This window comes from Rhipicephalus microplus, chromosome 3 (assembly GCF_043290135.1).
Source record: "Rhipicephalus microplus isolate Deutch F79 chromosome 3, USDA_Rmic, whole genome shotgun sequence".
NCBI classification, from domain to species: domain Eukaryota; kingdom Metazoa; phylum Arthropoda; class Arachnida; order Ixodida; family Ixodidae; genus Rhipicephalus; species Rhipicephalus microplus.
The window spans coordinates 46,671,631-46,698,415 of NC_134702.1; the positions used below are offsets into that span (position 1 = coordinate 46,671,631).

The 26,785-nt window shown below is 44.8% G+C and overlaps 1 protein-coding gene across 2 annotated transcripts in view; it reads left to right on the forward strand.

Annotated features, from left to right (window-relative positions):
- Nucleotides 1-18,593: 18,593 nt before the first annotated feature.
- LOC142803711 (uncharacterized) overlaps nt 18,594-26,785 on the forward strand; it is a 36,957-nt gene continuing 28,765 nt past the window's right edge. For both annotated transcript variants that reach the window (XM_075889409.1, XM_075889410.1), the window contains exon 1: nt 18,594-18,771. In XM_075889409.1, coding sequence (XP_075745524.1) covers nt 18,625-18,771 — 147 coding nt within the window. In that variant the 5' untranslated portion in view covers nt 18,594-18,624. The remainder of the gene's footprint in view (nt 18,772-26,785) is intronic.

The window sequence follows — 26,785 nt, forward strand, 5'->3', positions numbered from 1 at the left end:
TGCAACTCTATACTCGCCCAACAAATGAGGCACGCCGTTCGAAGCGTGCACAACAATACTGAATCCGGCTGGACGGCGACGACATTTGATATGCGCAGTGCTCGGCCACTTAGCGGGCTTCCACCATACACAGGTGCATAGCTACGTCGCTACACGGAATCCTCGAAAGACTTGGTTAACCTCGCTGTTCTTGTTTTGTTTTGTCGCCTAGAAGATCGCGGCTCATACCCACAATCGGGATCGGCCACATGTTTGTTTGTTTGATTCCCTGGACTCCTGGCTCACGCCCCACTCTGGGGGATTGGCCAAGAAAGTGTACTGCATTTTTTGTGATCATTATAGCTATGTGTAATGAATTTGTATTATAATATGGCTAATGTAAGGAAAACCACATAAAAAGAGAGCGCGCGAAAAAAAAAGAAAAAGTCAAGTTGAGAAATTTTGAGATTTCAGGTGTTGTGATTACCACTCAGCTGCGTTTACTTCACCACACCATTTAGAATTTTGGGGGGTAATAGATAATAATTATTTTATTGAAGATCACAAAGGTATACGTTTGAATGCCTGCATATAATCGCAAACGGCATTGAAAGCATCCTTGTGGCAATGTCCCAAAACTGAGGCACCAAAGCTTAGAGGAGCGTCCGCCGTCAATGTAAAACCTATTTTCAGAAATAGAATAGCTAGAAGCCTTTTTCTAAGTAGAGCGTATCGGCGACAATACAAAAAAAAATGTTTTATTGAGTCCATTTCTCCGCAGCATGCGCATGTACCCCGTCCTTCAGGCTTTCTCTTTTTCTTCATTCTCCTCCTCTTTCCACCTCGAAAAAATTAATTGGAGTTGGTCTGGCATTTGAAGGGGCCCAGCAACAATTCTTGAGCATGGTCAGCAAATTTTGCCGACTGGTAGTCGAGGCCCCCGAGAAAACGCCAACCAAAAATAATAACGCCGCAGGTGGCTTGGAAGTCACAATAAATTCTTCAAGTCAGCTAAAATTTGCTTTCCCTTCTCTCGTGAAATCACGATGCAAGCTCGAAAATCACTCGTTACAGCTATTGTATCAGCTATTGGGTGATTTGATCATGGCACTCGGTCATTACTGCAGCTGCCACGGGAGGCCGCGACTTGTCTACGCGGACTCGCGCGATCGCACTGAAAATTCACGTATTCAAAAAAAAAGAAAAAAGCGAAAAGTAATCAAAGTCTCGAGCGCGCGTGACTTATTTCTTGCCCATGGCACCCCCCCCCCCTTCCCCTGCTTAGATTTCAGCGCTTTCGTCGGGACAAATGCGATTGCAGCGTGCGACAAATCTTTGTAACGCCGCTTATACTGCACGGATTCTTTTTTTTTTTTTGTGGTGGATTCGTCAGGCAATAGGCTCTTTGAGTGAATCCGTTTCAATGGTAACTCGGAAAAAGTGCTGCAGAGCCCTTTTGAAGTGATTCAGCGACAGCCACAGTTTGTTATAGGCTGTTGCCATCGCGAAAAGATTAATCGTGAATGATTATATCGATTGAACGGAATATGTGTTGCAAAGTAAATATTATAAGTCCCCTGTGGTTATTAGAATGAAGCATACTTCATTTTTATTGTCGCTGTTAGAGCTCGGTAGAAGGTATTTATAATCTGTAAATTATTAAGTTGCCGCGAACTCAACTAACTCCCTTTTGGTATTGCGAGAACCGACACCACATGCTCCAACTGCTTGGCCTGCTTTTTGCGTATACCTTCGTACTGAAATTCTCCTATTCGTACAGTTTACTGCATTTTTATCTCACGCAATGTCGATTCCACGTCTTTAGAAGTTTTCAGCTAATCGGTCGTCATGGTATTCGGTTCTAATGTACTCAATCGAAACGCAATTTCATTTCTCGCCGAATTGCAAACAAAATGTGTGAAGACCGAAATCATTATTGAGCTAACGAATGGTTGCGTGCCACGCTTGCAAGCTCAATCGTGGTTCAACTTCGCCATATTCAAAGTCGTTGCGCACGCTCATTTAGCACTCATCAGGCAACGTTTAAAAAAAATCTCGACAGGAATGTCTATACGGCCGTTAATTATTTTGTACCAACCGTACAGAACGAGACCTCATTACACAGAATGCTGATGCATTTTTTTGCGCGGAATACAGGATTGCTAGGGGAGCACCATTGCATTCCATTAACGAGTCTATAAGTGAAAAGACCTTATTGTTTGACGCAGCATAGAACTGCACGTCATCTTCAGATAGGGCATTTTTCTTTTTCATCCTTGATTTACACAGATTATACCATGCCAGTAGAAGTTTAGTGTTTTCTTTTCAAACCTTTTCCTGAACTTTTCTTGGCGAACGATGAACTTGGTTAAGCTTCCAGCCGACATTGTCCATCACCGAAAGTACCTTTGACAGAGTCTTTTCTAGAAAAGCTTCTACACTGATGAGACCCTTCTCTAAGACCATCCACTCGTTCAATCATCGTCAGTGTCACCCATGATGGACCATTTGGTCAAAGTAGACGTACACTCATGACAAACCAGTATACAAAAGTATTCGTTTGTATGAGGAACCACCACTGATTAGAACTATGCCATTCACATCGCCGATATAACTTGCTCGAAACAATCTTGGAGTTATCTGTTATTGCACATACCCATTCTTGCTCTTCCTTTAGGCGATTGACAGTAATAAAATAAGACTGGGTTCTTCCTGAGTCATTCTACTCTGTGAAGATTGATGACCAGCCGTAAAGTTCCTTTCCATATTTGCTAAAGGGGAGTGTGGCGCTGCGATCGTTCAGCCACAGCTGGAATGATGGGTGGTACACGGATTTGTCTAGTCTTTGTGCTTGAGTCTTCGCACTTTCAGGCTCTATTTATTGTGGTGGTTTCGCTTTGGTTTCGCATCAAAGAATGGCTCGTTGTCAACCTGTTAAAGTGATCAGTCTGAAATCGTGAGGAAGTGGGACTGTTGCACTTTTGATGAACTTCGTCTTGCGACAAAGCGAAGCGGTTGCAACCAACATAGAGCCGGAAAAACGAAGCGAAATCCATCATTCCCATGCTGGCTGAAGCGCCATGCGTTGCCACTGCCATAGACACTAGCGCCAGATTTCCTTCTAGTGTACTAGTATGAAACACTGTGCAGCCAGAGCAGCTTTGTGGCACACGTCCCGAAGGTGACATAATTTTGATGAATTGTAAAGACAGCACTTCCACCTCAATTTGCGTAGGCCGGAACTGCAGTGTTCGGACTATTTATTTATTTCAACAGCTGCTTACTTTGTTAGTTGGTTGGTTGGCTGGTTCATTCGTTATTTAAATAATTAATTGGTTAATTAGTCATTTAGTAATTAGCTAACTAGTTGTTAGTTATGTAGTTGGTTAGTTAGTTGTGTAGTCGGTCGGTCGGTCGGTCGGTCGGTTGGTTGGTTGGTTAGTTAGTTAGTATTTTTCTCTTGTGTATATTTGTTGAGAACGTACCTCTTCTACGGGCAAACGAATTGCCTATAGTTATATCGTGTTTTTGCCACGTAAACTTCCGTGTTATCAATATTTATGCGCATCCCCGCTGTAACAAAAATGACATAATTAGGTTCGCGTTCCCTTTAGCTTCACATAACAAACGATTAACCTCGGTCAAATTTTCTACTATTCGGTATACGAGAAACTAGGTGGGGGCATACCACTGATAATAATAACTGTATTAATGAAGTTTCAGCGTATTAAAACCACGACGATTATGAGAGATGCCGCAGTGAAAGGTTTTGGCAACTTCAGCTACCTGGGGTTCTTTGACGCGCACCGGAATTCGAGTATACATGGGTCTCAAGCACTTTGCGCCTCCTCTGAAAATGCGGCCACCGCAGCCGGGATTCGATCCGACGACCTCCGGGTCAGCAGTCGAGTATAGGAGGAGGAGGAAGATTAAAAGAGGAAGGACAGGGAGGTTAGCCAGTTCTCAAACCGGCTGGCTACCCTGTACTGGGGGAGGGGGTAAGGGAGATAAAAGATGAGAGAAAAGAGTCCTCATCACTGAGGTGCAGACGCAGCACGGCCACAGAGTGTACTTTGCCGGCCAACTATACCACCAGCTCGAAAACATAGACTAGACACGCCTGGGGAAAAAAAAAATCGGGGCCATTGAATATCGATTCGGGTCGACGGACCCCGCCACGCTGGCCCCTATGCTGAAACCATCGCAGATGCTAGATATACCCTAAACACTCCTGCCGACATCATTTTACGCTTTGTGTGAACCACATCTACACACCGTGAAAAAACGAAGAAAGATAAAAAAAATATTGGCTTTTCGAAACGCCGCCCAGCAAACACAAAAAGGGGAAGACGATGTGTAATATCCGGGACCCTGTGTTTTGTCTCCTCTCACAAAAGATAGAGAAGACCCAGGCGTGAACCTGCAGCGTTTTTTTAAAAGCATATCGTTATTTCTTTATATATTTATTTGCAGGCTCCATAGGGATCATTGTGTAAAGAGAGCTTCGTAGAACAAGCCCCGACACAGAAATCCGATACATGAGCTGGAAAAATGTTTACAATACTGACGGGCTTGTAAAAATGTTTTAAATGATGCTTAATGGGAAAGCAACGCTAGAAATAGCTGGAGTAGGAATGAAAAAAATAAGGAAATAAAAACAAACGGTGCTTGCTCGCACGTAGGCAAAAAAAGCAAGAAATTACACACAACTTCAGAATATAAAGAAAGAGGGAGAGACAAACCTGATTTTTGCTTATTACATGCATTTGAGTATATCCACAGCTGTCTGTCTTCGAGGCATTGTTCATTCCTACACTTCATACACACGCGCTTACGCACATGAACCCGAACACGCGCGCAAAAAAAAATCGAGAAAACAACAACTAAAGGGATAAAACGTATGTTAAGGTTATTTCTCTCAGCCGTATTTCTTTTTCTTTCTCTGTTCATGTTTACACCGCGATGAGCTTCTCTCCCACTAAACACTTTTTTTTTGCGATGTCATGAATACTTCATGAACCTCTGACGGAGCGCTGCCCTGAATCCAACCGTCGAAAACACAATGCATGCTGCCATTTACCTACCTCAAATGTCCTTCGGCCTTATCTATAGCTCCACGACGTTGAAACACAGTGCGCCACACATGAACGTTTTCTCTGTTGTTGGCGTTCCCAGCGCTGTCGTATCCTGAGCAGCACAGGCCCCTGACTCGATATTTGCGCCATTGAATTCGTTCTCCCCCGGGCAACTCTCTTTCTTCAACCTCTGCTTTAACAATCACTATTCATGTATTGACCTCTAAACAACGAATTCATTCATGGGCCGAAATACTTACAGTAGCCCGAGCACCAAGCGGAACTTTAGTTTCGCTTTAATAATAATAATAATAATAATAATAATAATAATAATAATAATAATGATAATAATAATAATAATAATAATAATAATAATAATAATAATAATATTATTATTATTATTATTATTATTATTATTATTATTATTATTATTATTATTATTATTATTATTATTATTATTATTATTATTATTATTATTATTATTATTATTATTATTATTATTATTATTATTATTATTATTATTGATAATATCTGGGGTTTTACGTCCGGTTATGAGAGACGCCCTAGTGGAGGGCTCCAGGAATTTCGATCATCTGGTTTTCTTTAACGTGCGCTGACATCACACGTAACGCGAGCCTTAACCGTTTCGCTCCCGCCGTAATTCGACCACCGCTGCTGGGAACGAACCCGTGACCTTTCGGGCCAGCATCCGAGTACTCTATAGCTCTTTTAAGCACTTCCTGTCCAGCCCTTCATTCGGCTTTTAAAATCAATCATAAAAAGACTTCTGCAAAATAAAAATGGGACTCTCTGGTTTCTAGTTGAGAGTTATTTATATTGGGTACATACACGATGTTTCCGCGCAAGTTTACTTAAAATTAGGACGCATTAACTGTCGGAATAATCCATGAAAATTCATTGATTGACGTCGTGGGAGGGCTGCGAGCACCTTGTACGGTCGCGGCACCTGACGGCGTAGGTCTCAACCCCGCACTTCCTTCTGCGTAGCCCCCGAGATCCGCTTCGGCAGTTCGATACTGTAAGCTAACATGAGGAGTACGTCAGGTCGCATCAAGGCCGACGTGTAAGTGGCACCTAAGTCAAGAATTAGCGTAATCTACAAAATTGTTTTCACTCCCTTTTTGTTTTCTTTGTATACCTTCGTCTCTAACGCATTAAGTTTGCGCTTAGCATGCAAATACAAAACTACAAACAAGTTGTAGCTCGTTTTCTAGAATATACACAAAAAAGTGTGTCTAATAAGGCAGTCAAGAATGGTCGCAAGGCTTCGAGTGTTTCAAGCTACCAGTGCTACTTTTTTGAAAACTAAAAGGGCATAACGTACTAATAAATAAACACTTGATCATCGATGCACGGCATGCACTGATATCAACGCCTGCTTTGGTCCATGAGTACACAAGGTATATTCGCTCGAATAATGTTACGAAGACGGCGCAATATTGCGACTGATCACAAATAATGCAAACAAAACAAGTTATATACCTGTAAGTCACTACTCGAATAAGTAATATGGCTTCCACCTCATAAGGAACGATATCATCGAACAAACAAAACATTTTGTCATGTATTCAATGGTTTCAATTTGCTTTAGAAATTGGGATTGTTCATTATGACAAGGTTTAATGCAAAAATCTCTTCACTGAAACAAGTCAGGTAACATATTTCGAAATATTTCTGCAACTTCATTCATTTCGGGTCTCTCGTGCCTGAAGTCTCATGACTACCTGCCCTCCACTAGGACGCTGCAGCGAACAAGTTTCATGCACCGGTATAAGAAAGCTGCCGGATGGTGAGTTCACTTGGGTGCCGGCTCGGTTTCAGTTTACTTCATAACCATCAACACTGTACTCAACCGGACTAATTGGTTCATAGCTAACACTGGTTCGAGCAGCTGAGCTTAAAATGAGAGACAAATGGAGAAGATAAGCCCACAGTTGCCCGAACAAACGCGCCGTCCCCCTCAAGTCTGCACGCGGAAACAAAGGAGAGATAATGGAAACGTAGAGAGACGCTAACTTAGTCATCGTGCAGATGAAATTTTAGCTATAGCTATACGAGGCGAAGCGACGTAGCTGGAGTCTCTTAAGCAGACTCTTCTGTACACTCGGAAAAGCAGTTCTCCTTAAGCGTACCCCTCCCTCCCTCTCTCTCAGAAATGGATCATGCGTTTTCAAAACGAACTTGCCATGCCCACCAAACACTGTTTACTCCGCGTTCTCGCAGCAAACTAAATAATTTCTTGGGATTTTACAGAACAAGTGCGAGGGCGGAACACAAAAAAACGGACAAAAAAGAAAGAAAGAAAGAAAGAAAGAAAGAAAGAAAGAAAGAAAGAAAGAAAGAAAGAAAGAAAGAAAGAAAGAAAGAAAGAAAGAAAGAAAGAAAGAAAGAAAGGTAAAAAGACAGAAATGTCAGACCATCCTAAGCCATAACACAATGAGCTCCAGAAAATTGTGCGGACCAGACCCGACGTCGGTGAGAGAACGACGTGACAAGATAAAGGTATAGATGCAAACAAAACGCGCAATTTTCGAGATGACGGAAGCCAGCACCACCACAAAAAGGTGGCGCCCGCCGGCACTGCTAGCTTGTGCCGTTCCTTCTGCGCATCGTTGAAGACTTCTACGTGTTGCCTAAATGAAAGGAGTTGGCCGGGACGACGGACCAGAGAGGAACGCTTCAAAGGAAGCGGTTGAGGATGTCAGAACAAGAACAAAGTCCGGAAAGAAATACAGAAAGACCGGGAAATATAAGAAATAAGAATCTTGTGTGTCTTCTTTTTTTTTTCTTGGAGGAGGAGGAGGATGAGGAGAAAATGTCGCAGCGAACATAATTCACAAGCACTCGCAAAAGAAAGACAAAAGAAAGTTAACAAGAAAGTTGAGTGCCGAGTTTTTAAGAGCATGGGAGAATAAAGAGCAGAGAAAGGAAGTGAAGTCTAAAGAGGCGTTGAGGGAAAAAATACTTCCTGGGAGTACAAAGGAAAGATAAGGGAAGAAGGGGAGATGTTCTTGGCGTGGTAAAAAGAAGGGGGCTCAAATATCTCCACACCACACCACCTACCTGCCTAAAGATATAGAGCTCGAGAGAAGATCAACGAAATCCATAAACGCCGGCGTTCCGCGGCGAGCGGAAACAGAAAGCGGCAGAAGTAAGGAAGAAAAAAAAAGAGAAAAGAGAGACATCATACGGGAGATGAAAAGGCACACGTGCGGAAAGTAAGCGAGACAGTAGAGAGGTGTACGAGAGGTTCCGAAGACGCCCTTAGCAATGAAACTAAAACAGATAGAAAGACGGAGATATATATATAGATATATAGATATATATATAGATATATATATATATATATATATATATATATATATATAGATATATAGATATATAGATATATAGATATATAGATAGATAGATAGATATATAGATATATAGATAGATAGATAGATAGATAGATAGATAGATAGATAGATAGATAGATAGATAGATAGATAGATAGATAGATAGATAGATAGATAGATAGATAGATAGATAGATAGATAGATAGATAGATAGATAGATAGATAGATAGATAGATAGATAGATAGATAGATAGATAGATAGATAGATAGATAGATAGATAGATAGATAGATAGATAGATAGATAGATAGATAGATAGATAGATAGATAGATAGATAGATAGATAGATAGATAGATAGATAGATAGATAGATAGATAGATAGATAGATAGATAGATAGATAGATAGATAGATAGATAGATAGATAGGCAGGCAGGCAGGCAGGCAGGCAGGCAGGCAGGCAGGCGCTTAAACTGCATTTGGTTCACTAAGAAATGCTTCGCGTGTGTAACATATGTAGGTAGGCTACATTACAGCCGACTGTGCCATGATCATGACACTGATATTGAAGAAACGTGAGAAGCTAGAAAAAGCAAACAAGTAAGAAAATAAAAAGAAATAATCCGAATTTTTAGATCGTTTTTAAATTTTGTCACGCATATATTTCCTCGCTACGAAACACTGCTGCCTGCGTTCTTTTCTCTCCGCGATTCTAAGAAGTTGGCAGCAGCGCTTGTTAGCCCGACTTCATCGTATTCGTGCGTATACGCACACTAGGAAATCTCGACTGTCTAAAAAAACATAAAAAGAACGACACGCGTATTTTCAATCCCCGGAGCTACCCGTCTCTATGACTGTGTGCATGCTACGCACAAGCACAGAAACGGATGACACACAATTACCGCCGGCCTTTTTGTCTTTTTTTTTCTTCCGCTTCTCGCCGGAGGAATAAAAAAAAAACGATATCTCCATCATTCGCGTAGTGGTATACTTCCCGTTTGAAACGGCTGCTCCTAAACTCGCACGCTTTTCTCACGGCTTCGTGCACACAAGGCGAGTGCGAGAGCGCTTGGCTAGAGTGTACTAGAAGTGCTTCTAGTACACTCTAGCTTGGCTTTGCGCGCGAGGTTTCACGAAGTCAGGCCGTTTTTATTCGCTCCGGCAGCTTATAAGTCGAGAGTCCCTCAGGCGTGGAATAATATTACCCCGCCTTCGTACAAGGGCCGGCTCCTGGACTCCTCTGTGTATAACGAATATAGAATATATCTTTTTACATCTTTTTTTTTTCGTTATCCTGCACGAAAATATAACACTGCGTAGTAATTCCTACGTCTATACAATGCGCGCACGTATACGATACGCTGAAGCGGCGTAAATTTTCGGTGGATAGGCGCGATGAGAAAGAAACCCAGTCCGGGCTGTTTCTATAGCCTGCGCGCGAATTCATACGGGCACGTTCACTGAGGTATGCAGCGAATTCAAAACGCCGCGGCCGCCTCGGCGTAGAATTTTAATGGAGGTTTTCTCTGGCGCCTGTTCGGGGCGTTTATTTTGAATGCGTATGCGCTGATGCGGCAGACACGCATGTCAAAGCTGCTTCTCGCTATGTATTTATACCAGAGTTTACACGGGACTTTATATACTGGACTCTATACGGGAAGAGAACTCCGCGCTGTTTGTATTAAACCTATACAGCAACGCTGCCCACTCTTCGGGCATCCTCATAGTGCCTTGGAATGTAAATTTGAAACGGATGCTGCATACAGGCTCGTGCGTCCTACGGGGAATTATGGAATTCCGGCATCGCTTCTTTTTAGCGTTTTACCACATATGCGAGCGTGCCGAGCTGTTTATTTCTCGTTACCCTCGGCATGAAAGCGCCCGTTACCATTGAACGAATTGAAGAACACTTGAGTTAGCCGCGCTGATCGCCACGCATACGAAGGAATGCGCCGCCAGCTGAATGGTAAAACTCGGGTTATTACTGTCAGCACGAGTCTGCTTATAGTGAGCCCTCAGTACCCGAGAGGGGTTCAGTTGTGTTTGCATAAGCAGATTCGGTTTTCATTCTTCACCTGCGGTCATAAACGCGTACCTGGCGACAGAAATGCGCCGCTTGTTGGTAGTCCCCGGGTGTTCCTTCATAAACAGGGTTTTCGCTGGTGTTTTCTAATATTTAAAAAAACTGAAAGAATGGAATATTTTGGTATATAGTGCCGGTTTACCGTAGAATCCGTGAACAAAATCTATAGCTTACCGTCATGGCGGTCCCACAGGTTCCTTTAATCACTTTAGCGATGCAAGTTGCAAGATGACCAGAGTGGCTAACAGGGGTCTCGCAGAATAAATAAAAAAGCGACGTGCCCAATATATGATGATACAGCATTACCGCATACGGCATACTGGCAGTGCACTTGGAACACTAATCTAGATAGCTGGTGTGTCGAAGGGACGGCATTATGCTCTCCCATAGTAGAGTACTGCGTACTCTAAATCGTTAAGCACTTTTTCTAAACACACTTGGGTTCATTGGCAGGACTACTGCATGTTGTCGGTGAGGCCGACGGGACGGCTTAGTGCTCTCCCATAGAGTACCAGGTACTCTAAATCATAACAACTTCTTCCGAACACACATCAATTTTGTGTTCATTGGCAGTGCTACTGCACGTTGTTGGTGTAGCCCACGGGACGGCTTTTTGCTCTCCCAAAGCGGAGTACCAGGTACTCTAAATCATTAACAACGTTTTCCAAAAACACACTTCGATTTTGCGTGTGCCTATATATGTATAGACGAACACACGCAAACGTACGCACGATCACGAAAGAATTACGGCTGAACCACCCTTGCTCCCACCTTCCGAAAAATATTTCTGGCTTAGCCACTGAGGCACTGCTCAAGCAAACTCTCTGCTAACGTTAAACACTCCTCCCATCTATTCACACTGCACGCTACTAAGCTCGGCGAAGACTTCCAAACTCCAACGTCGTTGTTGAGGTGTAGCTGAAAACTGGTGGCTCAACTGATGATGTTCACGAGCTCGCAGTTCAAACGGTGTACGCTCATATCGGGAGCTGATATGTTACGTGCACTTTGGCATACAGCTTTGTCAGCGATACATCGAGTGCCGTCGATTCAGCGGCGCTTCTTTTTCCATCCGTGGAGCGTGTCGCGTTTCGTATACGGATTACTTTTTGTGCGTCACGAGTAATACGGACCAGAAACGAGGGGCATTTATTTATGTATGCGGGGGCTTCCCAAATTATTAGCAGGCGGCACGCCCTTGTCTACGCATATTTTATAGACGTCACCGAGAGATTCTCCGCCGGCACAACGGAAATTAATTATTCGTGCCCACTCTGTCCTAACGAAGAGAAGGAGCTCGCTAAGAGCCGGGACGCAAGCGAAAGCAGCAACTTTGAAAAAAAGAAAAAAAAAGAAACGAAAGTGCCGAGTTGACAAGAATGAAGGATCGCCAGAAGAGGTCTTTCCACGAGTCGTAATTTAGTGCAAGAGGGAAGTCGAGAAAAAGCGAAGTGCTGGGTTAGGTTTTATAAGCGAGGTTATAGATTCGGAGCACCAGAACAAGGTGGCGTGACTGTGAGGATGAACTTTGGAAGGGGCGAGGAGGAAGAAAGACGTTTTTTACAAGTCGTCGTTTGGTCACATCGTTATTTCTCACGCGAAGTTTTCTCGTATACCACTCCATTTTTTTAGTCTACTTTGAAACTGGCGTATGTCTTCTGAGCATCCAAGTTTTTTTTTTTCGAATCTCCTCATCATATTATGAGTTGTTCTTTTATTTTTTTAAGTTGAAGCACCCGGTTTTATCGAAAAATCTAAGCGTTCATAAAAAACGAGCACAAAAAAATGACCCCTAGTGCCGGCATCTTTCGAATGACATCAAAACAGAAAGCGCACTAACGAACTACTTATCTTTATTTCTGCTTTCTTGCTTTCGCTTTTCTCGTGTTCTGCTCTATAACGAATGAGAGTCATTCAGAAGTATAAGCATGTAAGTGAAGAAACATGGCGACAACTAATGATATAGGCCACTGTAGCTTTCATTCATTGATTCAGTCATTCATTCATTCATTGATGTAGTGGTTGATTTATTTGCTTACTGATTCATTCATTGCGGCTCTTATTGACTGATCAACCAACCCACCAAGAAACCAATTGACAAACTGGATGATTGATGATATACGTCACCGTAGGTTTTATTTATTTATTTATTTATTTATTCTTTATTGAGCAACCCATTTATCCACCAACCAATCTAGCGATCGACTGATTGATTGATGGATTGATTTCCTATTAACTTTGCAGAGCCTATGAATAAGTATGTCGACCCCCGGTATGGCCGTGCAAGAAGCACTGCGCAACTCTGGAAGAGCAATCAGTCACCGCAGCGACAGAAGCCAGCAGAACTCACTTCATCCGTATTACGCGTCAGCGAGACATTGCACGCCTGACAACCGGCAAAGTGAACAGGACTGTTCTCCGCCAGCCCTTTCACCACCTATACGCCGTCATGAACCAAAAAACAACTCGCCCAATCTTCAACCCTCGTACCCTTCGGCGCTTTCCCACTTTTCCTCCCCGCAGTATAGAGGCAAGGGGATTAGGCGACGAACCATGTTTGCGAGCCTTATAGCGGGCACAGGATGTCCACTGCCGTCCAGCACGCCTGCCAGCACCGCCGACCAAGCATAGCCGGGACGAGAAGAGCACCTCCACATGTCCGCAGCCACCCACTCATTCGCGGCGTCTGTCGTCTCTCTCTATGACTGCGCGGCAGCCTGCGGTGTGCTATTAGCGGCAGCCAGACTATACGATGCCGTTATACAGCTGGAGCTCGGCCACGGTAATCCCCTCCAACACGAGGGCCTCGACGATGCGATGGAGACGACGTCCTTTCCCGGGCACCCCATCCACCTCACTTCCTGCCGTTCTCCCTTGACTAACTGCGGCGCTGTATGCCGGAACGGCACGGCGAGCTCGTTACCGAGAGACGGTCGAGCACGCAGCCAGGCAGTAAGTCGCTCGGATAGCGCTTTCGTCTCTCCATCTCTCTTTGTGTTTGTCTAGTACACCCGGATGTATGGCAGTAAGCCGAGATAGGAAGCATCTTTGATGTACGCACAAAGCTATGAAATGGTGGCTGCGCTCCAAAAGGCTGTATAGCTTCCTATAGCGTGATGGTTTGGCTATGGATATAGGACTCGTAGCCTGGAGAATAACGTAAGTGGTGAGGGAGGGCAAGGAACTTCTAGGCGAAGCCATGGCCGTGCAGAGCCTCGAAGTATAAGCGTGGCATTGTGGAAGTTATATCAGTACCAGTATAACTCCTGAATTCTGACTCATTCTTCACATTTATGACATCTGAATTCTGACAGTGCCCCTAGCTTCGGCGTACTGTATGCCCATGAGAAATGTGACAGCAAGCTGGTATCATTTCACGGTTTTTGTAATTGCTAGTCTCGACGTGCCGATAAAATTTCGGTGTGCTAAATGAATCGCTTGAACGGGGCTCAATAGATGACGTATGGCGACGGGCATGTGAAAACGGCCCCCCTTTTATACAGTTGCCCGTGAAAAAGTTCTTTTTTTTTTTTTCACTCATAATTAGCGTGTCAGTGAATCAGAATGCGTGTGGTAAATGTAGCTGTTGAATTTTGCGGTGCGGTGACTCATATTGACTCATACTGTTGTGACACAGGCACTTTTGATCCCGATCAGGGCCGATGCTGATCAGATTTATCGGTCGCGATCTACAACTGTCACTACTAAACGCTCTAAACATCCGGATCGAGGTCTGCGTAGACGTCTATCAAATCGTGATCTGCGGACCAGATCGCAATACGCGGATCACTATGTTCGTGGTCCCCATCATGCCCGATCGGGATTAAAGCAATTGTGTAGCAGTGCCTGATCCAGGTCGAGCTTAATCCAAATCAGCTTTGATCATCATCAAAATTGCCTGTGTGTCACCGGTACGATGGGAATTGGATTGAATCGGAGAGTCTCTAAATTAGTAATTCATGATACAATGCCCCAAAATATTGAAATCTATACTGATCATGCACATAAATCGTAAGCCTGACTACGCTCGCCACAGAGCGAAAACCTCAGCAATCTTGCGCCAATTAATTTGTTTAAAATAAGCAGTCTCAACGTTTCGTGGTTGAACAATGTGCTAAACATTGCGACGAACGGCAACTACTAATAGAGGCTAGTATGTAGATTTGGTTTTTCACAAGTGGGAATGTGTAAAATCAATACAGTATACTTCGTGTAACTTTAAAGGCCGTAGCATTAAAGCCTGTGAGTGTGAATACCGAGCGCCCACTTAAAGTTGCTGTGCTGGGAATTTTGCGGTGAATCAAGGTAACAAAGAGCTGGATGTCGTTGAATGCGAATAAAACGTGCAAACAAACTCTACAGTTGAAGTGGTCTGAGTTAATACTACGTAATAAAGAAAACGTTTTTGAGAGCTTAAGACACAGTCAAATGTAAGTGGTTGTGACAGAAGATAATTTAACGATACTTGAAAGTTCTACATATGTCATTATAACAGTTCCTAAACGTCAGCAGAAAGCACATGACCGTCAATAGGAAGTTCTACGGAAGTTTAACTAAAAGTTTGAACAGATTTCAACATAAAGTCTGAACGAAACACCACCACAAATTTTGACAAGACGTAGGACTAAATTTAGCGTACTTTAACAGCACACCAGTAGGAAATTCAACAGCAACGTGTCCAAGTAAGCTTTCGTTTTCATACTAATGTAAAGTGCTAGGCACACTTTGAATTTTCATCATTTGCATCGATTGCATTTTTGCGGTCACGACCACCACACCCGACGGCGCAATTTCTGCCACGCGCGCTCTTCAATTATCTGTTGTTAAAAAAACAATAATATCTAACTCCAATTCCCGTTAAGAAAACGCCCCGAAAAGGTTTATAAGTACTTCCTTATTTCACTCCTGTTTCTCGTTATGATGCAGTAGAAAAATGACTCTTGACTGATCCCTTGGTGGGTAGGTGCCAATACTACCATGAGCATCATCATCATCTTCTTTGTCAGCGTTGAATGACCAATGCAGTAGGCCAATGGGCTATACAATCTTCCAGTACGCCACTCATGCTCCAAGGATGAATCAATCAATCAATCAATCGGTCAATCGATCGATCAATCTCTTGAACAAAGGTGCAATGGTGGAGGGTGGCAGCCGTAGAAAAGTAGCTTGAGAAACCTTACCCCTTTTACAAGCAGCGAGAGGGGTCAGCAAAATACACCATGCATAAGAATCAATAGAAAGAAGGCAGAAAAAAAAATGGGTAAAGGAAGAATGACACCGATTCCTATATCTGGATCCAGTACGCTGGACCACGAATTGCGAGTCGTTAACTTGGGTGTTTCCTGTTGGGCTATCATCATCACTTCTTGGACGTACATGCCCGCGTGAGCGCGAGTTTTGTGCTGGCTCGAGGAGAAGACGCTCTTAGCCGCGGTGAGCGTATGGCCGGTTCCACAGAGACTAGGCGTACAAGGGCTACGCTTGGCCGGTTAGCCGCACCTTCTACCGACACAGCAACGCTCGCCATGCTCACTTATCCAGAGTCTACCGACATCCGAAAGCGGCGTGTTTCCAACTGGATACTCTGCAGCTACGTGGCGCCCGTGTTTCTGTCGCCAATGCTTGCACTGTCCGACAAGCAGGTGATTGCAGTCTATTAAACTACACATAGCACACTCTACAACCATATATCGTTTGAGCGACTTGATGTGGCAAGACGTTAAAGCCTTTACTGCAATTCGGAGTAAAAAGGAGAAAACACATGAGAGGCCACCCTAACCCTTGGCTCGGATGCCTGGTAGTAGTCGAGCATTGGCCTTCACGCGCCCTTTATCTATTATTAGCGGTAAACTTGTTTGCTTGAAAAACGAGCGCGTAACTGACCCAGTCAGCCATATAGGCAAGTTAAACTTACGTTTCGCGCACTGTCGAAGTGGATCATGGAGGCCTCGTAGGGAGAAGTACGGGGTTAAAGTATGTTCCGCTAGGTGTCGCAACAATCCCAGCCTTTCTACTGTTTACTGGCCAAGACGGGAGTATTGTGAACCAAGACATATCGGGCCAAGTACGAAGGGGTAGACACGGTATGCAGTGCATGTGGAGATCAGGAGGACACTGCCGAACACTGGATAATGTTCTTTAAAAAGCTTTACCTTATAGTTCAGGATGATGGCGCAGAGTTTTTCAAAGCACTGGTTTTAGGTACAGGGAGGGCAAAATATACTTTGAGCGGGTAGAATTAGCTAGAAGGAGGTTATCTGATTGGTGGCTAAAGTCAAGACATGAGTGAAAAGTAAACCCTTCACTGCAAAGTACCAGTCCTCAACTTCATACTTTGAGCGGGTAGAATTAACTAGAAGGAGGTTATCTGATTGGTGGCTAAAGTCAAGACATGAGTGAAAAGTAAACCCTTCACTGCAAAGTACCAGTCCTCAACTTCACTATTTAAAGGGAAAAAAGATAAATCTAGTTGTTGGTTCACTAATTATTACGGCTAGGTGGCGTTAGCCGCCGCCCGATTTAAAGGGTACTGCCAAATCAATCCATCCATCCATCAATATCTCCCAATGAGCTCCGTCAATCAATTTACGACTATTACCTTGACAGTTCGTTGGCCTTCATCCTGATTTGTCATGCTCTTGTATCATAAGTATTCGATAAAACTCTTAGCTTGAATCGGAACCGTGTATGTTTACGAACCGGCTCTGTCGGAAAGGAGCCAAGCGTGCCACTCACTGATCGTACGAAGTTGACGTGGAGGGAAAGACGACGAGGTGAGCAATCACGCTGTTTTGTTCTAGTCGTACTAAACGCTTAAACGTCTTTGCAGTGGAATAGCATAATTCCCAATTCATTAGAAATAGAATATTTAATACGTTGGCGTCGCAGGTCCGGGAATTTCATCCCAGCTGCGGTGGCTGAATTTTCGATGGAGGCGAAAATGCCGTAGGCCCGTGTGCTCAGATTTGGGTGCACGTTAAAGACCCCCTGGTGGTCGGATTGTCCGGAGCCCTCAACTACGGCGTCTCTCATAATCATGTGGTCGTTTCGGGATGTTAAACGCCACATATAAATCAATCAATCTTCCGAACGACCGCAGCGCGGCAGCCGATTGCATTCGTGACTAAAAAAGTAGTACCATTCATTCACGCGGAAACGTTACGCGGAAACGTTACAGGCGGGGTCTGCGGCCAGCCGGTTCATGAAGTCAGTCTCTACTGCACGCCCATTAGAGCAGGCCTGTTGTGTATTTCTTTGAAGAGGAAATCCCGCAGACTTTTAAAGTTGCATGCGAGAGAGAGAGTGGAAAAAGAAATAAAGGGAAGGCAAGGAGGTTAACCAGATGCTAGGATCCGTTATGGTATACCCTGCACTAGGGTTGGGGAATACGGGAAAAAAGAATGAAATATAAAAATAAGATAAAAAAACAAAGACACACACTCGCACATACGAAATCCATCCCCTAAGAGTCGTTCAGACAAGCCAGTAGTTCGCAAGAATCCCAGTATCCCACTCTTGCAACCGACTATATAGGTGCTTCAAAAGCCGCCATTAACGCCCACCGCTTTGACAGCGCCATCTATGTTAACGTTCTTGATTCTTAACGTTAATTAACCTCACTTTCGAATGAGGCGTTCTCTGATAATTTATTTTATTACTTCGCCATTTTAAATCGTTTGAGTTAAGACCCAGCGTGTTAGCTTGACAGGTAAAGTATCGCGCTGCAACACTCCAGAACTCTAGCTCGGCTACCGGCCAGCCACATTTCAATGAAGCAGAACTACGGGGGGACGCTAAAACACTGGACTACTGAGATTTAGGTAAGTAAGATGAAAAACGGCACAAACGCGGATGAAGCGCAAGCGAAGGAACACACAGAAAAAGCTGAACACGTCTTGCGTGTTTCTCCGCTAGTGACCGTCTCCCCTTGCACAACTCCCCCCCCCCCCCCCTCCTTTTTTTTCTTCACATGTGGGACCATCTAGCCCAACGAACCGTACTTCTTGTTTCGTGGCTTGAATCAATCGGAAATTCTCCAATATTGCGGGCCTCGTTATCAGATCGTAGCATTAGCGAGCGAACCTCGGAGTTTCATTTATTAAGTGGTGTGCTCGCTTCACTCGGCAGAACGCAATGCGTTTCATGTTCTGCGCCTGCGTCATGGCCGTGCACTGGATGTTCGAGAGCATGCCCTTCGTGGTCACCGCGCTGCTGCCGCTCCTGCTGCTGCCATTCTTCAACGTCATGGCGCCGGGAGACGTGGCCAGCGGTTACGTTTCGGTGAGTACGACATGCCGTGTAATCGTTATGGTACAATGGCCGGATGCAGGACACGAAGAAGTGCCCGAATGAGTGCCTTCGCGACTTCTTCGATACGACTATTCTAGACGGTTCTGCTCCGTTAAGGCGTTGGCATGTTGACTGTTTTAATCACAGCATGACGACTGCACTGGAACACGAACGCGTAAGTGACATGTCTTCAAAATATCAGTCAATACAATCGGTGGTCATGTTAAAACTAAACCAGAAACCCCGACGGCGAGTCCGCCCCCGCAAATAAAACATGTGAGGCTGCGCGATGTCACCCCATAGCATACAAAATGAACTTACCAATAAAGAAATAACAAACTGTGTATGACGCAATAAATACAAACGTAATTTATAGCGTGATTGCAACCTTATGCTAAGGTTATCAGAAAGCACGCCGTCGTACAACGAAAACAAAAATATATTCGGCAGATCCCACGTACCTCGGACATGAGTCACTTGACATCGATTCTCAGATATGTCGAATCTGTCGAATTGGTGAATGTGAATGTGTTTTATTTTTTTTATTTAGCGAGACGTTATGAAGTGACATTAGGTATGCAAATCCACGCACGCACATACGTCACACAGCCGCATATGTTTTATATCAGCACTTGTTTACAGTTGCATAGCGATGCAAACAGCAACATGGCTATTGGCAACAACAGGAGCGGTAAGCTGATATGATGCGCTGGTGTTTGCATTAGTGCGTGCGAGAGTGGTAGCCCCCAACACTGCTACACAATTAAATCTACTTCAGCTGATGGCTCCTATATAGCTACAATTTAAGTTAACCCGACGTGACGGTTGTATCATTGGAGTACATATGTAATGTTTATAAAATTGAATGACCCGTACTATAGTCAAAATTGGCGTTACAAGAACATTAGGTTCTATTTGAAAAGAATAATTCGAGGCCTGGCGTGTGTCTGTGGTAGGCACTTCATTACCACGCAGAATGTTAGGGTTAGATTCCTGCTGAGATACTGACATTTATTGTTTGCATTCGTCCGGTCAACGCAGCCTATGCCAGCTTTGAAGTTAGCGTTAAAGCGTTAAACACCCATGAGTGTTATCGCCGTTCCTGTGAAGATTTCAGTGACACATACTCGCTCCCGAGTATGTGCCACTATTTTTTGGAAAGTGACGACGTACGCGACGAGATTATGGCACTATTCATGTCACAATAAGCAAGTCGTATTCATCAAATCATTTTTTCCTCCCGTACTAATTTTAGCGTAACCCTAGTGGAGGGGGTGATCATGAGGGCACCCAAACGTAGATATACAGATAGACAAATAAACAAATAGATAGACAGACAGACAAATAAACAGATAGATAAAGAGACAGACAGATAGAGAAATAAACAAATAGATAGACAGACAGACAAATAAACAGATAGATAAAGAGACAGACAGATAGACAAATAAACAAATTGATAGATAAATACATAATTAGACAGGCAGAGAGACGCAGACAGACACACACTGACAGGCACACACACACAGAGATAGAGAGAGACAGACAGACAGACAGACAGACAGGCACACACACACAGAGATAGAGACAGGCACACACACACAGAGATAGAGACAGACAGACACACACAGAGATAGAGACAGACAGACACACACAGAGATAGAGATAGAGATAGAGACAGACAGATAGACAGATAGACAGACAGACAGACAGACAGACAGACAGACAGACAGACAGACAGACAGACAGACAGACAGACAGACAGACAGACAGACAGACAGACAGACAGACAGACAGACAGACAGACAGACAGACAGACAGACAGACAGACAGACAGACAGACAGACAGACAGACAGACAGACAGACAGACAGACAGACAGATAGATAGATAGATAGATAGATAGATAGATAGATAGATAGATAGATAGATAGATAGATAGATAGATAGATAGATAGATAGATAGATAGATAGATAGATAGATAGATAGATAGATAGATAGATAGATAGATAGATAGATAGATAGATAGATAGATAGATAGACAGACAGACAGACAGACAGACAGACAGACAGACAGACAGACAGACAGACAGACAGACAGACAGACAGACAGACAGACAGACAGACAGACAGACAGACAGACAGACAGACAGACAGACAGACAGACAGACAGACAGACAGACAGACAGACAGACAGACAGACAGACAGACAGACAGACAGACAGACAGACAGATAGATAGATAGATAGATAGATAGATAGATAGATAGATAGATAGATAGATAGATAGATAGATAGATAGATAGATAGATAGATAGATAGATAGATAGATAGATAGATAGATAGATAGATAGATAGATAGATAGATAGATAGATAGATAGCGTCACAGGTCCCGTTAATTAGGGAGGCGATCGCTGGGCTAATTCCAAGGGCCGAAGTATCGGCCCCCCGAACCGCACCACGAAAGCGTGGACAATTTAGAAGTGGTCCTATTTGGCGCGCCAGCGGACGCCGGCTGTGGCTCAAAGAACAAGTCACAGCCAAGAGTTGATGAACAAAACAAAATTATATTCTCAATAATGGCCGATCAAAAACATTACTCAACTATGCACATTCCACAATAGTTGAGTACAATATGTCACCAATCAAACAACGTACTACACAGTACAATCAGCCACACTCGAAACAACGGACACAGACAACAATACGCACTACAATGCAGTCGCATGCATTGAATAACCAAGACACTTAAAGACTAAAAAGATAGAAAACCTATTCAGTCCAAAGTTCTTGAAACAAAAGTCTGGATGATACTCTTCCGAGGATCACTCACTCAAAGTTCAGCGTTGTCGTTCCGCTGCCCCCGAAGTTTCTCTTCTAGGAAACCTCGCGTCTTCACTTAGCCACTCTCCAAGCTTCAACCTTCTTCGCCGAAAACACGTCGGCTTCACACACGCAGCTGTTGCCACGCGTCTTCGCTCGATAGCGGTAGACATGCGCTTTTGCCCGTAGCTCGAGCTTTCACCCCTCAGGTGGAAATCCTCTTCTTCTCCTGCTTTGTCACTACGGACAAAACCCTTGCCGACTACACGGCGGCATACCCTACGCGCTCTGGCGCTAACTTCCGTCTTCTCCTGATCTCCCATCTCGGCTGCTCGATTAAATACCTTCCGCGCGAGTTTCCAGAAAGTTATCATTTCGTCGGCGCGATAGGCAGCGAAGGCTGGGGAGAGGGCGAGACGGTTCGAAGGCCGTTCGCGACGAATGACGCAACCCGGCATCACCAAGCCCCTTTCCATCTAGAATTTTCCAGAGCCTGCTCGCCCGCCGATGTGGGGTGAGGAGGTTCGTCGGTGAACCTACGCTTCCGAGGGGAGAAGGACGCGTGCCCGGGGAGTCTTTGGATGCTTGTTTTCTTTCTTTTTTTATCGTTGACCTTGCGGTGTCACTCCGGCGTTTCGTCGCGAGAATTTGGCGGCACGCCTTTTTTTTGAGCGCTCGTTTTGTGATACTGCCTCCCACTTTAAGAATATTATCTCATAATATTCAAAACCACATAAACGAGCGCGAACAGTCCCCACACTCTCAAAGACTGTAACATAGTCCGTCGCTCATGACACGTCACATTTACAATAGATCACTCAATACAATTGTACATTGCAATTCAATCTCACAACACATGAAATATAACCACAGGTGCATGAGTACAACACTTCATCACATATTCCAAACAATACAAATGTACAAAGTTCTGTCTTTACAACAATTATACAATACTATACGTCACATCACCGTAACAAACATTTTGACTCGCTCGACATACAGTTGTGACACAGGATAACAACCACATTAACTTACCATATAGCACTGTCAAACACATTCCGAATCGACCTCTTATCCTGTGTACTTTGAGCGGCGCTTGCGCCCTTTCTTGCGGTGCTCGCTCAATCTCTCCTTGTTGTTTTTCCTCGTTTTGTTCCGGCGAGCCCCTTCCAACGACGGTATCTGAGGTGGCGTCTCAGCCATCGTTGTCACTTCCAACATTGTTAACGAGTCGTGACGCTCAACCGATACTGCCCGGTTATTCACCCGCTTGTTCATGTCACAACATTTGGCCTGGCTGGCCGACTCCGTCACCTTCACACTGTCGGTCGGTTGAGGTCGTGCCGACGTAAGTCCAGCTGCCCAGCACGTGAACTCATTCAACACGATCATTTTCTCATTCACTGTCCCTTGCACCGCGGCTTCACCTTGGGCTCTAGTGAGATCCGTCACGGGATGCTCCTCCACTGTATCTCGCGGTCGCTGGGTTGGCGGGGGCTCCATCTTCGGGTCTTCCCCCAAACATTCTGGATCATTCGGCCCTCGCGCCCCGTCGATGTTTCCGATGACGAGGTCGTACAGGGGGGTCGTCATGCATAGAGCGGTAACCTTCCCGCTGAAGTACGGGGTTTCGACCTCAATTTCTGCTTCGGGAAGCATCCGGACCGTACGGTCAATTAGGCAAACCGGTTTCGCTTTGCCTGTCAACTCACTTTCCCACACCAAATTTCTTCGCACGATAACAGTGGAGCTACCGATATCTCTTCACACCGTAAACTTTTTGCCCGCAACTTTTCCAGGCAGCGTTGGCATTCCCTTCGTAGCACCTGTTTGCTGTTTTGTCATTACAGCACCCACAATAGAGATTTTCTCCCGATTTTTCAACTCTACGAATCCATCGGTGACGTCATCAACGGTTTTTGGTGCCACTTGTGCACAGGATACCTGGTGAGTTTGACTCGCTCCGTTACAACATGCGTCTGCCTTGTGCCCAGTCTGACCACACTTGAAACATCTTACTGCCGTAGGGCTCGTAAAGTTAGTACGACAGTTTTTCGCGCGATGACCCACTCTGTTACACAGAAAACATCGTGGAACACTCTCCTGTGCACGCTTCTTTTGTTCGGGTGCCGATTTCTTCGAATCTTCGGGACACTCCTTCTTGACTCTGGCTGAATTTGTGCCACCTTGAGCTTCCAAGAATTGATCAGCCAATTCAAGCATGTCTTCAAGTGACTTAGCTTTCCTCTCTTTCAAGTACATCGACAGGCTTGGGTGGCAACTGGTGAGAAATTGTTCTCTAATTAGGAGCTCTCTAAGCTCATCGTACCCCTGCGCTGTCCCTGAAAGTTCAATCCATCTGTCGAAATAATGGCTAAGTCGGGCGGCCTACTGCGCAGCCGTCTCACCATCAGCTGGCTTTCCTGACCGAAATCTGTCCCGGAATCCTTCCACCGTAAATCTAAATCGCTTCAGCAAAGCAGTTTTCACCTTTGCATAGTTGGCTGCATCGGTCGGCGTCAGCCTACCGTACACACTGAGCGCTTCACCACTCAAGCAAGTACTCAAAGCAGTTGCCCATTGATGTTCCGGCCAATTCTGGCTCCTCGCAATCGTCTCAAATCGGTGAAGGTACGCGTCAAGGTCGTCCTTCCTTTCAGCAAACGCTACGAGCAGCTTGGTTGGGTTCAAGCTGAAGCCGTGGTCCTCCCGTTCGCTGCTTTTAACTCTAGCTTGGACCGGAGTCTCACTTCGCTGTTGCAAATGGAGCCGCTCGAGTTTCATCTCGTGCTGCCGCTGCCGTTCCCTTTCAGCCATCTCCGCTTCTCTTTCTTCTTTCAGCTGTCGCTCCTTTGCTTCTCTTTCTTATCTCGCCCTTTCAGCTGCCAACTTTTCTCTCTCCAGCTCCAACTTGAATTGCTGCTCTCTTTCTTCTCTCAGCTGTCGCTCCTTTGCCTCTCTTTCTTCTTTCGCCATTTCAGCTGCCAACCTCTCTCGTTCCAACTCAGCTGCTTTTTCTTCCTTAGCTCTCTCAGCTGTCAACCTCTCTCTCTCCACCGCCTCTTTCTCCTTCTGGCTTACCCACTTCCGTAGTTCGGCACCAGAAAGACCCACCTTCTCACCAAGAGCAACTAACTTTTCGAGATCCATGGTGTCTCGCAAATAAAGTCCTGCCACGAGTAAAAAGTATCGGCCTCCCCTGCACTCGTTAACGAGAACACTGAACAACACACAAAATCGTTCCGATAGCAGTATCAACAACTCGAGGCTCTTTCTCACTACTTTGAACACACTGTGCAGCAAAAGGTCCTGTTGCGGACGCCAGATTAATTGTCACGGGTCCCGTTAATTAGGGAGGCGATCGCTGGGCTAATTCCAAGGGCCGAAGTATCGGCCCCCCGAACCACACCACGAAAGCGTGGACAATTTGAAAGTGGTCCTATTTGGCGCGCCAGCGGACGCCGGCTTTGGCCCAAAGAACAAGTCAGAGCCGAGAGTTGATGAACAAAACAAAATTATATTCTCAATAATGGCCGATCAAAAACATTACACAAGTATGCACACTCCACAATAGTTGAGTACAATATGACACCAATCAAACAACGTACTACACAGTACAATCAGCCACCCTCGAAACAACGGACACAGACAACAATACGCACTACAATGCAGTCGCATACGTTGAAGAACACTTAAAGTGAAGACACTTAAAGACTAAAGAGATAGAAAAGCTATTCAGTCCAAAGTTCTTGGAACAAAAGTCTGGATGATACTCTTCCGAGGATCACTCACTCAAAGTCCAGCGTTGTTGTCGTTCCGCTGCCCCCGAAGTTTCTCTTCCAGGAAACCTCGACTGCCCCCGAAGTTTCTCTTCTAGGAAACCTCGCGTCTTCACTTGGCCACTTTCGAAGCTTCAACCTTCTTCGCCGGAAACACGTCGGCTTCACACATGCAGCTGTTGCCACGCGTCTTCGCTCGATAGCGGTAGACACACGCTTTTGCCTGTAGCTCTAGCCTTCACCCTTCAGGTGGAAATCCTCTTCTCTTGCTTTGTTACTACGGACAAAACCTTCGCCGACTACACGGCGGCATACCCTACGCGCTCTGGCGCTAACTTCCGTCTTCTCCTGATCTCCCATCTCGGCTGCTCGAATAAATACCCTCCGCGCAAGTTTCCAGAAAGTTCTCATCATTTCGTCGGCGCGATACGCAGCGAAGGCTGGGGAGAGGGCGAGACGGTTCGGAGGCCGTCCGCGACAGATGACGCAACCCGGCATCACCACGCCCCTTTCCACCTAGAATTTTCCAGAGCCTGCTCGGCCGCCGATGTGGGGTGAGGAGGTTCGTCGGCGAACCTACGCTTCCGAGCGGAGAGGGACGCGTGCTCGGGGAGTCTTTGGATGCTTGTTTTCTTTTTTTTATCGTTGACCTCGCGTTGTCACTCCGGTGTTTCGTCGCGAGAATTCGGCGGTGCGCCCTTTTTTGAGCGCTCGTTTTGCGATAGACAGACAGACAGACAGACAGACAGACAGACAGACAGACAGACAGACAGACAGACAGACAGACAGACAGACAGACAGACAGACAGACAGACAGACAGACAGACAGACAGATAGACAGACAGATAGACAGATAGATAGATAGATAGATAGATAGATAGATAGATAGATAGATAGATAGATAGATAGATAGATAGATAGATAGATAGATAGATAGATAGATAGATAGATAGATAGATAGATAGATAGATAGATAGATAGATAGATAGATAGATAGATAGATAGATAGATAGATAGATAGATAGATAGATAGATAGATAGATAGATAGATAGATAGATAGATAGATAGATAGATAGATAGATAGATAGATAGATAGATAGATAGATAGATAGACGGTTGGGCGGACGGACGGACGGATGGACGCCAAGAGTGTTTACAGTAAGTAAAGAAATTCTTCGGATTTAAAAAGCTTCAGCAAATCTACTTGTCGAAACGTTGATATAGGTTTGACCGCAATATATCACGTAACGATGACAAATATGTCGAAACGTTGAGAATAGATGTTCGACCACAGTATATTACGTAACGATGACGAACTTAAGTTCACTTTTGGCGATCATTCACCGTGCTGTCTCACTTGTTCAAAATCACAGCTGTGGCATGCACATAAATAGTATCATCATCA